Source organism: Rhinolophus hipposideros (genome assembly GCF_964194185.1).
Source record: "Rhinolophus hipposideros genome assembly, chromosome: 11".
Classification (NCBI taxonomy): Eukaryota; Metazoa; Chordata; class Mammalia; order Chiroptera; family Rhinolophidae; genus Rhinolophus; species Rhinolophus hipposideros.
In genome coordinates, this window is record NC_138057.1 from 76,649,922 (window position 1) to 76,664,732 (window position 14,811).

At 43.8% G+C, this 14,811-nt stretch overlaps 1 protein-coding gene across 4 annotated transcripts in view; it reads left to right on the forward strand.

Moving 5' to 3' along the window:
• STXBP1 (syntaxin binding protein 1) overlaps positions 1 to 14,811 on the forward strand; it is a 59,302-nt gene that overhangs the window by 12,562 nt on the left and 31,929 nt on the right. For all 4 annotated transcript variants that reach the window (XM_081067414.1, XM_081067412.1, XM_081067411.1 and 1 more), the window contains exons 2-3: positions 12,655 to 12,704; positions 14,315 to 14,396. In XM_081067414.1, the coding sequence (XP_080923540.1) occupies positions 12,655 to 12,704; positions 14,315 to 14,396 (132 nt within the window). The remainder of the gene's footprint in view (positions 1 to 12,654; positions 12,705 to 14,314; positions 14,397 to 14,811) is intronic.

Consider the following 14,811-nt stretch of genomic DNA (forward strand, 5'->3'; position numbering starts at 1 on the left):
GATTAAGCACGAGAGAGGTCCATGCTGATTGGGAGCACTGACTTTGTGGACACGTCTGGTCCCGGGGGGCTGTTTGCTGGGGATCCCCAGTGTCAGTATCCTTAGATTTTTCTTCTTGGGCTCAGTGCCCCAGAGAAGTCTCTTTCTGTCTCCTGCCTGGGAGATAAAGGTCTAGCTGCCAGACTTCTGGGAGCTGAGTGGGTGAAGAGGGCCCGAATGAGGAGGGCAGTTCTCAACAATTCATACATATCGTCAGTGAGTCCTTCTGTTTTCAGTATTGAACTCACGCTCTCAACTGTGTCTTGGGTACCCCAGTCCAGGGACACTCCACTCTTTGAAGAGGAAATTTTCAGTGTTCCACCGTGTTGGGACAGTCACCCAGTGATGGAAAGTGGTAGAAGGGATGTCTTATGCCCCATTTTTTTAGGTTCCAGAGGTACCCGGTGCTTCCAGTTCCCAAAACTGTTAAGGATCCTTCTGGGGAGATTTCACTGGTTTTCAGTGTGCTCTCCTCCTGGCTTAGGTCTTCACTTCAGATTCAGCTTTCCTCGGCCTACGTAGTCAGTTACCACACGTCTATTGTAGAAGAGAAGACCACAGACTCAGAATTTAAAAATAAGTCTTTATCATTTCTAAGAACTGCAGTTCAGGAAGGAAGGAGGGGAGTGGCTGCCAGCCAGAGGCTGGAGACCACCCCATCCTAGTTTCTTAACATAGCAAAATGACTGGCTCTTTTGGCTACTGTTTTCCTTTCCCGCCCAGAGGAGAATGGAAACAGTCTGCTAGAGTTCTAGAGCTAATTGGGCAGCAAACAAAAATCTGACTAAACAGAGACAGGTTAAAAAAATATTTGGGACACCCCAAATCCAGGAATTTCATTTGGAATTGGCTCATTAGCTCACCGTGAAGCAGGAAATCAAGTGAAGCTTAAGATCATTTCTTCTTATGCTGGGTACCCCCTGCTATACCCCAATATACATCCTCAATGGAATGGTCTTTGGCATAGAACTTTTCACTAAATTATATATTTTGGAGAGACAGACTTTACCAGTCAGTTCTCCACCACCCACCCATCCCCTAGCTGAAGGCTGGGCAAAAAACATTATCCTCACACACATATTCTGAGGGTAATATTCAAACAATACCTAAGTAAATGGGAGGGGCAAAGAGCCCACATACACGTTTTGGTACAAATAGATGGCCAGAGAGAATGGCCTCTGGTCTAGGTGAGTTAGGCAGACAAAAACCAAAAAACCTACACGGGTGCTGTGTATTAAAATACAAAAAACACTATCTTTTCTGTAGAGTATGGAAGACTGATGAGAAAGTCACCCAGTCTGCATGCATATTCAGTGAAAGTTCGTGCAAACTCAGCTATTTCTTTTGGATTTTCAATGTTTCTTCTCTTCTTGGAGCTCCAACTTCTTGCGCTTGATCCTGAGCCCAAAACCCAACAGGATGTTTTCTTTTCCTGGTATCTTATTGCAATCAGTTACCCAGATTTGGGAAAAGGAAGCAGCCCTCCTGAAATTAGACCTTTGTGTGTGTTGGAGGATGGGAATGGGGGAAACCATTTCTGCCATCTGGAAGCTTCCCAGGAGCTTTTGTCATGTCACTTTGACACCTCTAGAACGGCTGTGTTGACGGTTCCAGAGGAGGCTTGAGCCTGTGGTCTTGTCACACTGTGTGAGACGAAGCATTTTTTTAATATCTCAGACCTGAAGCAGATTAAATCTTCTGTCAGAACAGACTGGGCTGATCAGAATCTTGGGCTTCAAAATAAGATGATTCCTAACACCGCTGTCATGCACAAGTGACTCCGTCTCTGTCAGGTTCTGTTTCTTTATAAAATGGACAAAATCAGGGTTTCTCTACCTCTGCACCGCTGACCTTTTGGGTCGTATGAACATGTGCATTCCGGAATGTTTGGCAGATCCCTGCCCCCCCCCCACTAGGTGCCCATAGCACCCTCCAATTGTGCCAATCAAAACTGTCTCCAGACATTGTTGAATGTAGCCGGAAGGGTAAAATCACTTTCCATCGAAAACCGCTGGACTAGATGGTCATCTCTATGTCCCCTGTCTGCTCTGGGTTTCTGGAATTATATGAAACATTCCATTCTTTCCCCCTCTTTCTTTCCAAAGTGTATGTTCCCTAACCCTTTATGCCTTAGGGAAACTCCCATTTAAGTCAAGACATGTGACTTGGGGCCATTATATGCCACATCTACCAATTTAAGGTACTGGCCACATCGTGGGTTCCTTTCGAGATCAAGACAGACAGTGATTCTTGGTGCCTGCAGTTCCAGGCGGAATCACTGCGGTTGTCACAGAGGCTGTATCAGGAGAAGGACAGCTCTTTGCAGAGAAACAGGTAGACAGAGGCTGGCAGACCACTGGACCACTAGCAGAGGAGCTGTGCTGCCGTGGGTGCTGTGCAAGGGCAGTGGGTTTTGTTTTGTTTTGTTTCTTTAGCAAATGTAAAATGCCTCCCAAATGGCTGCATGATAGTATCACTCATTGTCTTGTATGAAAACGGCCCTCATTCTTGAGTCCTTTCTTTTAAAAATGTCTTCTTTCCGATCGATCGTGGTGCTTTCTGTCCTGGAAGATTAATTACCATTTCACCACTTTTTGTCTTTGTTCAGTCTTTTTGTTGAACACATTAATGTAACTAAATAGTATTTACTACTATAAGCTATTGATTTTAAGCAGATCTAAATTGTTTTGGTTTCCTTTTTTGGTTGGTGTTTTTATTTGCACAAGTTTGGTCATTTCCCAGCTCCTTTTATCCAAGGAACATTGTGTTATAGGCAACCTCAGCAAGAAGAAAATGACTCCTTTGGAACTGAGGTGAAGTGACTAAAGTAGGACTGGGAACCTCTATTTCTGATCTCTTTTTGTCCCCAGTTTAAAATTTCCTTTCTACTAATCAAAGTTCCAAGATCCATGAGGCATTGCTTTAGAGACTTTCTAGCTCCTTAACTTTTTGGTTCTAAACTTTTTGAAACAGAATGTGGAAAATTAGATCGAAAATGAGGATTTCTTGTGAAAGAGAAAGTGAATGGTCATTTCTGTAACTGTCTTCAGCATCTTTATGGGTCTGGGCTTAGGATTTGGTTTCTCGGATATCAACACTCCTCTCAGATCCTGGCAGCAGCCCAGGGTTTGGATGTCATGACATTGGACATCTGAGTCTTACACAACCTCTGGGTGTGCTTACAAGGGCGTGGAATCAAGTCACTGTTCCCCCTTCTCTGCACAGCCTAAAGCTTGTGACCACCCCAAGCAACCGGCCTCCTCCCTTCTCTCCCATCCCCACCACCCCCAAGTAAACCTAAACGGGACCATCCCCAGGTTTACTAGCTATCATCGAACACTTAGACGGCACGCGGCCCTGTTCTTGCCCTGATGATGTGTGGTCTCTCTTGGTCATTCTCACTTCCACAAAGTATAATTTCAATACAATTCATAGGAAATTATAATTTTAGATAACTGCTATTTTATAGGGGTAAGCCCGGGCACCTGTCTTCAGATGAAGACGTCCTGGGGCAGTTCCATCTTAAGCAAAACTGCATTTTTTTTCTAATTAAAGTTTATTGGGGGGACAATTGTTAGTAAAGTTACATAGATTTCGGGTGCACAATTCTGTAATGCATCATCTGTAAATCCCATTGTGTGTTCACCACCCAGAGTCAGTTCTCCTTCTATCACCATATATTTGATCCCCTTTACCCCATCTACCACCCCTGCATTATTTTTTTGAGTTTGAAGTTTTCATCTAAAATCTTCTGATGATCTTTTAAAAACGGCTTTCTTGAGATATGATTCACATACCTTACCAATCACCATTTAAAGTGTATAGTTCGATGGGTTTTGGTGTATTCACAGAAGCACACAGGCATCATCACAATTTTAGAATACTGTCATTACCCCCCCCAAAAAACTCTGTACTTCTTAGATATCACCCCAACTTCCCTATCCCCCCTGCCCTAGGCAACTACTGATTTACTTTCTATCTCTATGGATTGGCCTGTTCTGGACATTTCCTGTAAATGGTCTCACACAAATGTGGTTCTTTGTGATTGGCTTCTTTGACTGAGCATGTTTTCAAGGTTCATTCGTGTTGTAGTAGGTATCAGTGCTTCATTCCTTTTTATGGCTGAATAATATTCCACTATATGGATAGACTTCATTTATCCATCCATCAGTTGATGGCCACTTGGGTTGGTTCTACTTTTTTTTAAAAAAAGATTTTATTGGGGAAGAGGACTTTATTGGGGAACAGTGTGTACTTCCAGGACTTTTTTTTTCCCCCCCAAGTCAAGTTGTTGTCCTTTCAATCTTAGTTGTGGAGGGCGCAGCTCAGCTCCAGGTCCAGTTGCCATTTCTAGTTGCAGGAGGCGTACCCCACCATCCCTTGTGGGAGTCGAACTGGCCACCTTGTGGTTGAGAACCCACTGGCCCATGTGGGAATCGAACCGGCAGCCTTCGGAGTTAGGAGCATGGAGCTCTAACCGCCTGAGCCACCGGGCCTGCCAAGGGTTGGTTCAACTTTTTAGCTATTATGAACAATGCTGCTGTGAACATGCGTTTATAAGTTTGTGTAGATGTATGTTTTCATTTCTCTTAGGTATATACCTAGGAGTGGAATTGTTGAATCTCATGGTAACTCTACATTCAGCCGTTTGAGGAGCTGCCGGACTGGTTTCCCAGGCGGCTGCACCATTTCACATTCCCACCAGCAGTGCATCAGGGTCTTAATGACTTTTATCTTATGCTGGGGGTATAATGTCTTGTTTCTTCAACTGGACTACAAGTTCCTTGAAGTCAAGACATTGCTTTATACTTTTTGGGGAAGTTGTCCTCCATAGATTTCATTTAGTTTTGTGCATTTTATTGTGCGATAGCTAGATACTTCTCTTCCTGGGGCCTCAGTTTCTTCCTTTTAAAAAGGGGTTGATCATAATAATTTCCGAGGGTCGCTGTAAGCTTTAAATGAGATGATACATGTAGAACGTATAGGACAACATATTCCACTTAGCAAGTCTTCAATAAATGTTAGATACTACTGTAGGGGTGATTTTTTTCTTATTGCAACTGAATTATTGACTGAGTTTTTTCTTTAATGTGAACTTTTAAAAGAATTTTGGCTGACGTGATATCTCAATTAGACACTGGTTAAAAAATTAGTATATCGAGAAATGGTAAGATGGCAGAAACTTTGGACCTGAGCGTTTGTATCTATATACTCACATAATACCACACTCCTCACTGAATTTGAGTGAGGAGAGTTAAGGGAAAAACTTTTCTAGATCTTTCTGGCTTGCAAACTTGTATTGGCTAGAATACAAACTTGTATTGGCTATAGTTTGCCTTTCATATTCCTCAAGAAAAAAGAGATTTCTCTCCCAGCAGTCTGTGTGAAAGAGTTTCTGAGAATTTTTTTCCAAGCAGTGGTCTTTGAACTGGGAGTTGGGAATCCAGGGGTGTCAGGAGAGTGGTGGTTGGAAGGGGCTGTGTGGTGATTGCCAGAGTCACTGGGTGGAATCACCTCCCCCAGCCATGCCGGGAGCAGACATGCTCATTTCCCCCCCAGCAAGCACTGCTCACTTATGTCACTCGGGTTCACTCATTCTGCAGGCATCTGCTAAGTCATTATTTTATACCAGATGCCAGAGATGGGCGGGGTGAGAGCGCAGGGATGAGGAGGGAGCTGTCTTGTTGAAGGGGAATGAATGGCACTTAGTGTACAAAGAGCAGAGTGCAGTGAGTGACTTCCGCAGTCCTTCCTCAGCGAGCAGTTACTGCTTTAAAGACTAAGTGAGACGCCGGGCAACCTGAGTGCGTCCTGGGCTGTCCTCTCCCTCACTGAGCTCAGCATGTGTCCCCATACCTGCTGTCTCCATTCCTAGCCTGTCCCATCCTCGGGGACTTTGCACCTGCTCTCCCTGTACCTGGGAAACTTCCCCCAGGTCTTCACAGGGTTGGTTCCTTCTCACTACCTCCTCAGAGGACCCCAGCCCCCTTCACACTCTAGTTCATTAACCTTTTTCGTTTCCTTTGAGCACTTACTCTCTAGAATGATCTTGTTTATTTCCTTGTGTTTATTGACTGTCTCCCTTCCACATCAGGTATAAAACCTTGGGAGCAGGAGTCTTGTTTAGTTTTGTGGCCTTTCCGATGCCTGGAAGGATGTCTGGCCCATAGCAAGTGTTCAATAAATTATCATTGTTGAATGGATGAAAGAAGTGTACGCAGAGAAACAAACTGGAAAACAGGAGACATCTCATAAATTCCATGGAGGAGCAATAAGAAACCAGTTGGAAATCATTGAATTCTTCTTTATTAGGAAGGTCAAATACCATTTAAAATAGATGCTGGTGACAGCCAACAGTCTTGAGTATCATTCTAAGCACTGAATTAGTGCTTTACACACATTACTCATTTACTCCTCACAAAAGCTATGAGGCATGTGTGGTTGTTCCCATTTTACAGATGGGGAAACTGACACCGAGAGGTGTAATAACTTGCCCAAAGTCACAGCTAGTAAATAGAAGGGCAGGGATCTGAACCGTAACCATATGGTTCCAAACCCATCTGAGTCACTTTGCTTTGCTGTATCGAGGTGACCATTGCAGTATAACAGAGAAAAGGACACTTGGGTTCAATTTCAGAGTCTAGTCCCTGCTAGTGCCTGAGGGACAGTATGTGTGTGTAGTGGGAAAAGCATTTGGACAGGGATCCAGAGACCCGTCCAGATGGCTGTGTTTTGCAGGGAGTATCTTAATTCTGAAACGAGGAATTTAGACTCTGGCCTTAGATGATCTCTAAAGTTCTGTCCAATGTAAGTTCTTAAGCACCAAAGAAGTAGACTCATTGAAAGTTCCTTTACCTCCCTGGGCCTCAATGCACTTGCGTTCCCTCACACACTTGTATATGCCCAGAAAAGGACCTGCAAGGATGCCCTCTGAACTGGCAGTGCTCGGTTCCCTCAGGAGTGGGTTGGAGGGAGGGAAATTGAGAGCACTAGGAAGGCTTGTTTTCACGTGTTTGAACCATTCCCCCATCTTGTTTACTACCGTGTTTCCCCAAAAATAAGACCTAGCTGGACCATCAGCTCTAATGCGTCTTTTGGACCACAAATTAATATAAGACTCGGTATACTATACTATACTATACTATACTATAATATAATATAATATAATACTGGGTCTTATATTAATTTTTGCTCCAAAAGACGCATTAGAGCTGATGGTCCAGCTAGGTCTTCTTTTTGGGGAAACACGGTATTACCTTATTCCACCTGGGATGATGCATTTGTTTAGCAAGGAGATTCGTCAGCCCAGAGCGGAACATTCAGAGACGTGGCTGCTGTCTTCAGATATGGAAAGTGCTGTCCAGGAAAGAGGAACAGGCTCTGGGGGTGGGGGGGCACAGCAGAATTTCCAGGAGTGGGTAGAATGGGCGGGGCTGGAGTCGCAGCTCAGTACATGCTGGTAACCAGTGGCCTGGTCTTCCTAGAAACTGGTTACTGTTGCCATGTCAAATTCCTCTTGGTTTTTATGGAGTTATTTTGTTTCTGCCGCCTGTCTAAATGTTTTAATGTTTCTAATTGGTTTTCAGGTGAGCCCCATGATTTCTGCAGGCAGATATTCTGCATCTTTCTTACCGATATTACACCTCATTTTGTTTTCTTGTCTTAATGAATTTTCTGAACAATGTTAAGTAACAGAAGATTAAAAATCTAGTCCTGTGTGCCTGTGTTGTGACATTAAATGTTTTACTTTCCGTGGGTCCCACTTGTGCTTCATCATGAATGCATCTCTTTCTAGTTAACCAGAGGACAGCCTCTGTCCCCTCAGCAAGGGTTAAGGATTCGCATGTTCAATTCTATATTTTGCATTTGAGATTTATGTACACTGACACTTTGGTGCCACTATTCCAAAATGTCGTATTTGCATGTGTATGGTAGGTCAGAGTTTTAAAAGTTTTTTGTGAAATACCCAGAGTTTGCTATCTAAATATTTTGTGATTCTTTTAAAGCTGTATTTTTTAATATGTATGTTCTTTCAATAGGGTTTTTTAAAAAGATTTATTGTATATGAGAGATTTCTTTTTTTTTTTTAAAGATTTTATTGGGGAAGGGGAATAGGACTTTTATTGGGGAACAGTGTGTACTTTCAGGACTTTTTTTCTAAGTCAAGTTGTTGTCCTTTCAGTCTTAGTTGTAGAGGGCGCAGCTCAGCTCCAGGTCCTTTTGCCGTTGCTAGTTGCAGGGGGCACAGCCCACCATCCCTTGTGGGAGTCGAACCGGCAACCTTGTGGTTGAGAACCCACTGGCCCATGTGGGAATCGAACCAGCAGCCTTCGGAGTTAGGAGCATGGAGCTCTAACCACCTGAGCCACCGGGTTTTTGTATTATAAGGAAAATTCTGATTAATGGAAGTAATGTGTCATAATTTCCTTATTTCCTTGTCTGTATGAATAACATATTTTTATAGTGACATCACAATCAGTACCTTTTGTTGAATGCCTCATATGTGCCAGGCACTGTACTAGGCATTTTATCTCATGAATCTTCACAACAGGTCATTAAAGTATTATCATTTTAATTTTGCAGATGGGAAAATGGAAGCTTAAAACATTTTAAACTTGCTCAAGGTCACATAGCCAGCCAATGCCTGAATCTGGATTTTCCTTAATCTGTCTAACTTTAGTGCTTCTCTTGGCATTTTTTCTTAATTTTGAGTGGTGGGGACAACCTTTGTCTGAGTGACTAGCATTTATCCTTACACCACTGAGGTTTATTCAAGAGGGTGTATTCTTTTAGAACGGCCACTATCAAGCCGGAATAACTCTGGAAATTCTCTGTACTTTGGAGTAGTAAAAGAGAAGGGCCGTAGTGGCCCAAATACAGACTCCCTGAAAGCCCTCAGCAGAATGGGGGCACTTCTCAGAGCCTGGAGACGTCTGATTCCCTGGTGCGTCTGTTCAGGGCAGTGTGGAGTTGGGGCTGCAGGGCGTAGACCCTTTAACTCCCCCATGGTTTTGAGCAGTGGGGATACATTTCTCCCAAGCTGCCGGTGCACCTGCTACTAGTCATTAGCTACTTCAGGTTTTGCCGCACCCTGGGCTCAGGTGTCCTGACACATGTCACTGTGGAGGGCGGTCATGTGCCAGGGCTGTAAGGACAGCGCGTCACGAGGTGGGGGTGAGGTTCGCAGCTGTCCCTAGAGCCTGCACTTTGGGACTCCAGTTGGTATCTCAGGTATACCTGAAGACGTCCCAGATAATCTTAGACCACCTGCTGTTTTTCTCAGGCCCGGTAGGGATTTGTTGAGTTTGGGAGTTACCCAGGACCTAAAGGATATAGTTGAGAAGGAACCTACTTTCTTACCCCTTGGCTCTGAGGGAAACAGCCCCCCAGGGCCATGGCCCTCACGGTTAGGGAGAGGTTAGGGAGAAGCGGCAGCTGCCTGGTCTCTCGTCCCATCTGCATAGACAGTGAGTGGGGGAACGATGTTTTGCCTGTGGATATGCATGATTTGGCATGAAGAAGTAAGACCTGCTGGCTGGACCAGCTTGGAAGGTTTTATTCTTTCTTTTCACACCAAGAAAACTGGTAAGGGAGATTGAATGTGATTGCCTGGGATTATTTGTGAGGAAGTAGCCCAAGCAACTGGATTCTTAATGCTAACCTGGGCTCTAATCCTTGTTTCCTTTTTGGTATTGGATTAGAAACATGTAGGGCAGGATTAGAAGTGGCTGTTAACAATACCCGTGACCAACATATGCCCTGACTCGGAGCAGGCCTAACGAGGTAGGAAGGGTGGGAGCTGCAGCTGTTACTCCCAGTCTCTACGACTTGTGATACTTTTTGATTTTTCAGTTCTACCTGTCTCTTCCCCTAGCAAACGATGACTTGAATGTAAAGTCAGTGAATTAATTTTGGACAGTAGCGAGAGAGAGAGAGAGAGAGAGAGAGAGAGAGAGAGAGAGAGAGAGAGAGAGAGAGAGAAAATGTTCATCCCCAGTAATGCAACAAATATTCAAATAAAGATAATGAAATACACTGTTTTCCGCTGACACATTAGTAAAGATTAAAATAAACCTCAAGGTTATCAGTTAGTGTGTTAATGTGTAGAGTCATGCAAAGTAGTGGTGAGGGTGGAAATTGTACTTTTGGAAAATAATTCAGCAGAATTCATCAAGAGCTCAGAACATTTATACTCTTGACCCATTTGTCCCACACCCAGAAAGCTCTCCTAAGAATTTGTGTGAAGAAAAGCCCTGGGTACAAAGATGTTCCCTGATATTTCTTTTAGAGCCTTTTTCCTATTACAAGAAATACTATGTACGCAATCCAGAAAGCTTGGGGGAGCATATGAAGACGCAAATTAGCAAGTAAAGATTAATCATCATCTTACTGCACAGAAATAACATTTTGGTATGATATTTTTTAAAATTTTCCCCATGCATATATACTTTTTAAACAATAGTTGTAACGTACCTTTCTTTCCCTTTAGCCATGTATCTTGAGCATTTTCTCATTGTGTTGTACTCACCTGGGGAAACTCTAACCCTACTTGAAACCAATTCTTCTTTCTTTCCTGGCTTGTACCTGGACAGCTGAACATTGTTTGGAAAAAAAATCACACGATTGAGCTGCCTGGTTTCACTTTAAATTCGTGGCCATGAACCTCAGATTAGCCCTTAATACTGTCCAGAAATGCTAAGACATCTCCATGGTAAATTTACTTTCCCAATCTGGGAAGATACTCAATCCCTTCTTTCTTCAGACTTTCCATATACAACACGGCTCTGCCCACCCTTAGCCAGGGACCTCGTCTCCAAGGAAACTCCTCACCTCTGCCACCAAGTCTGCCAACCCACCCATCACCTCCTCCCTCCTGCCCACTGGGTACCATGTGGTGCCCTGCTGCTGTTCTTTCCTGGTGCTTAATACGGTGACTGGCAAACAGTGGTTACTCAACAAATGCTATTGAATGAAAGAGTGACTAAATGAATATATAGTTTCCCATATCATTATTTCTAATGAGTACATTGTATTCCATTGCGCAAATGTAACCTAATTTACTTACCCTGCTCTATTAATGGATATATTTGTTCCTACATTTTCACAACGCTAAAACATGGGAAATAATCTAAATTTCTATTGAGACGATTGTTGGCTAACTATGGACTGTTATGCAGGCATTTAAAATCCTAGGAAGCATTTTTATTAACCTGGGGGAATGATTTTGTTACCAAAAAAAGCGTAATACAAAATTATATATATACAGAATCATCTTAACTATAAAATTGCGTAGAAAAAGCTATTAGGAAATAACTAACTTGTTGATTAAGCATTTCAAGTTGGCAGGATTACAGGTGATTTTTCTTTTTGATTTTTTAAAAAGTACACAAGTAATACATGGTATTTTCTTCTTTATACTTTTCTGTGTTTCCCAAGTTTACTGCAGTGAGTGTGTTTTTTATAATCAGGAATACAGTTTTTAAACATTTCAGAACATTTATGACACATCAGATTATTGAAGATAGTCAAACATCAGATTATTGAAGCTAGTCAAAAGCAGAATTAGGAACCACTGTGCTCTAGAGAATGACTTACATGTTGAAGACAACTATTAGCCTTTGAGTCATTCCAGGCCTGTTTATTACCTGGGTTTAGAAAGAGTGGCAAGAATGTGTTTCCTAGAAAACCTGCATGGCTCGGTACACTTGTGTGTGGAGGGGGCATTGTAGAGACTGGGGCTTACCAAAGTGACGATTTTGGGCTGAGGACACCTCACAGATATTCTTAGGGTTGGAAAGACTTCACAACCACTCTTCCCATCTGTTGTTGGAGCTTGGGGGCGGTGGGGGGTGGGGGGGGGGCTGGGCTCATGTGGCCTGCGGTATCGTCACAGACTTACTCAATTTAAGGCAGTGGTTCTCAAACTCAAGACGCTTCTGGGAATCGGTGAGATCAGAACTATCTTCATTAATAAGGTTAAGAAACTGTTACTTGTTACTTTTACACTCTTATTCTCTCACAAGTGCACAGTGGAGTTTTCCATATGTTCTATGATTTACAACAGATTGTAGAAGCAGATAGGAGAATCCAGCTGTCTATGAAACCAGATATTAACGAGAGTTGCAAAAATGTGAATTAAAATAAAAAACCCAATACTCTCACTAAAATCTTTTTTCTTGTTAAAATATACTTATTTCATTAAAACACTATTTATGTTAACATATGTAATGGGTTCATTTTAATGAATTAATTTTGAAAATTTTCTGTTTTTTACTCTTTCTTCTTTGGGAAGTATCAATAGATATTTATCCACATAAACAAACACTCTTTGGGGCCTTCCATTTTTAGGAGTGTAGAGGAGTCCTGAGACCAAAAAGTTAGAAAACCACCGAATTAAGGAAACAGGAAGAGAACTCTCTTTATGGTGGATTGATTATGGCTCAGTAAACAGGTTGGCTGAACAAAGAGAACAAAGCCTATGGGGGAGGGCGGGGGAGGAATGACCTAGTCTAATAGGCAGGTGCTGGGAGTCCTTGACATTACGTTAAATTTTCCCTTTTTTCCTCCTTCTCTCCCTCCCTCCCTCCCTCCTTTTCCCTCCCTCCCCGCCTTTAGAGATTATGCATGATGTGATAAAGAAGGTGAAGAAGAAGGGGGAGTGGAAGGTGAGTAGAAGAGTATGATTAATGGCTTTAAAGATGAGTTCATGTGGAAGCCATGAGAGAGAGGGGAGAGTTGGGGGAAAGGACCTCTGTTGTGCTCAGAGTACAAAAAAAGGTGATTGGATCTGCCTCTCATTTCATATAATCCTGGTTTAGAAATCTGGTCATAAAACTTATCCGAAAGATCACCTGGTGGGGCATTCTATCAGTGGAACTCTGATTCGTACAAAATCTTACCTGGAACGCATTGTACAGAGCGGAAGAAGGTGGAATTCTCCTTGCTATGGGAGAGAAAGAGGAAGCCCTTTTGGCCCCTCCAGCAGCCCTAAAGCATCTCCCTGGAGCCCACGCAGCAGTGTCCAAAGCCCTGGTCCGGTCTGTGCCATCTGTCTGTCTGTAACTACATAAGACGAAAGAAGTTCCATGTAACTTTGAGAGCAGTGCTGGCTGTTTCATGTGTAATGTATATAAAACAAGTATTGAAGCCAATCAAACTGATTACAGCCTCGGTTCCTGGAGTGGGTGACGCGGAAGTGGGACAACGTGCTGTCCTCCATCAGTGTTTTAAGGGTCACTTGGGTGTCTGGGGCTGGGTGTCACACTGGCCAGGAGAGCATGCAGTTTTACTTGAACTTCCCTGTGTGTTATGGAAGGGTTTATTTCAACCATTCTTGCCCCCAAGTTTTCCTGCAGTCAAGAGCCCACAGTCTTTCAAGTCCGTTGGGCCTGGGAGCAGCAGTGATTGGCCGAGGAGGATTTTGAAGCCTCACCCCTGGTCTTGTGAGATTGTTTCAGCAGGACGTCCTCCTCACCACCAGGGCGGGAGGCCACCTGGTGGGAACTCGTGTGCCAGTCTTTGTGGGCATGTGAATGTTAAACGAGCTGCCTCATGAAATTGAAACTGATTGGCCCTTGCACTGCAGCAAAACGCTCTCTGGCTCACCTTGTGCCTCGCTTCTGGTACCTCGGTTTGTATTATTTAAAGAAGGAGATGAGAACTAGCCTCGTTTTAACTGCTGGCCTCCTCTCTCTCCCTCTGTGGGCTGAATGGAGCTAGGAAAGGTTAGCTGAAGACGCGCAGGTGTGAAGCCTTTAGACCAGGCACATTTTTGTTCTTCCCATCTGGACTGCAGAAGGGTTTCCTCCCAGGGGAGGCCCTTGCTGGTGACAGTGCAACCTGATGGCATTGCAGCAGAGGCCCCAGCTTCCCCACCTTCCGTGCCGCACGAGTGTCCATTCTCCCTGTAGGAGAAAGTTACGCCCTGAGAAAATACTCTCCGGTACAGCTTTCTCTGAGTGTGGGTGCTATCAATTATTTTTGTCTTTTCTTTCTTTTTTTATTTTGATTTTTATGAGTCATTATTTTATTTATCGTGGAAAATGAAAGCTTGAAATTTGGTACGTTTATAAAATTGAGTCAGTGAGAGCAAAGTCTTCAAGTCCTAGAAGGTTAGCTTTGGGTGTGGGAGATCAAAGCTAGCCTGCGTTTCAGCAAACCTCGGGCCCACAGGAAATACCGGTAACTCCTATGCGGCTCGTTGTGAAGTGTGCGGCCGTCGCCCAGCGTCAGAACGGTGGCCGCGCAGGCTGTAAGCCGCCGTCTTTGCTTGCAGGTGCTGGTGGTGGATCAGCTGAGCATGCGCATGCTGTCCTCCTGCTGTAAGATGACGGACATCATGACCGAGGGGATAACAAGTGAGCACCGTTCTCTCTGCCCTTGAGTGCTGCTCAGGCCTCCCGTCCGTGCCGGGCGCCCCTGCTCCCTAGTCATCGTTACCTCGCTTGACTTTAGATTCTTCCAACAACCTAGGTGGTAAGACTGTAAGTTCCTGAGAGAGACCCACGATTCCTTGTTCATCACTGAGTCCCTAATCCAGTGCTCCACGCTCATTCAACATCTGTTAAAGGGTGCCGAAGGCAAGGTTAAATCATCTAAACAAGGCAGGCCATTCCATAGGAAAAAATGGGCAAAAGTCCTAAACAGGTACTCCACAAAGGAAGAAACCCAAATGCCCAATAAACACATGAAAAATCCACACACACACCCCCCCCCCCCCGTGTTAGTGGTCCGGGAAATGCAGTTAAAAGCAGAGTGAGGTATTTCTATACA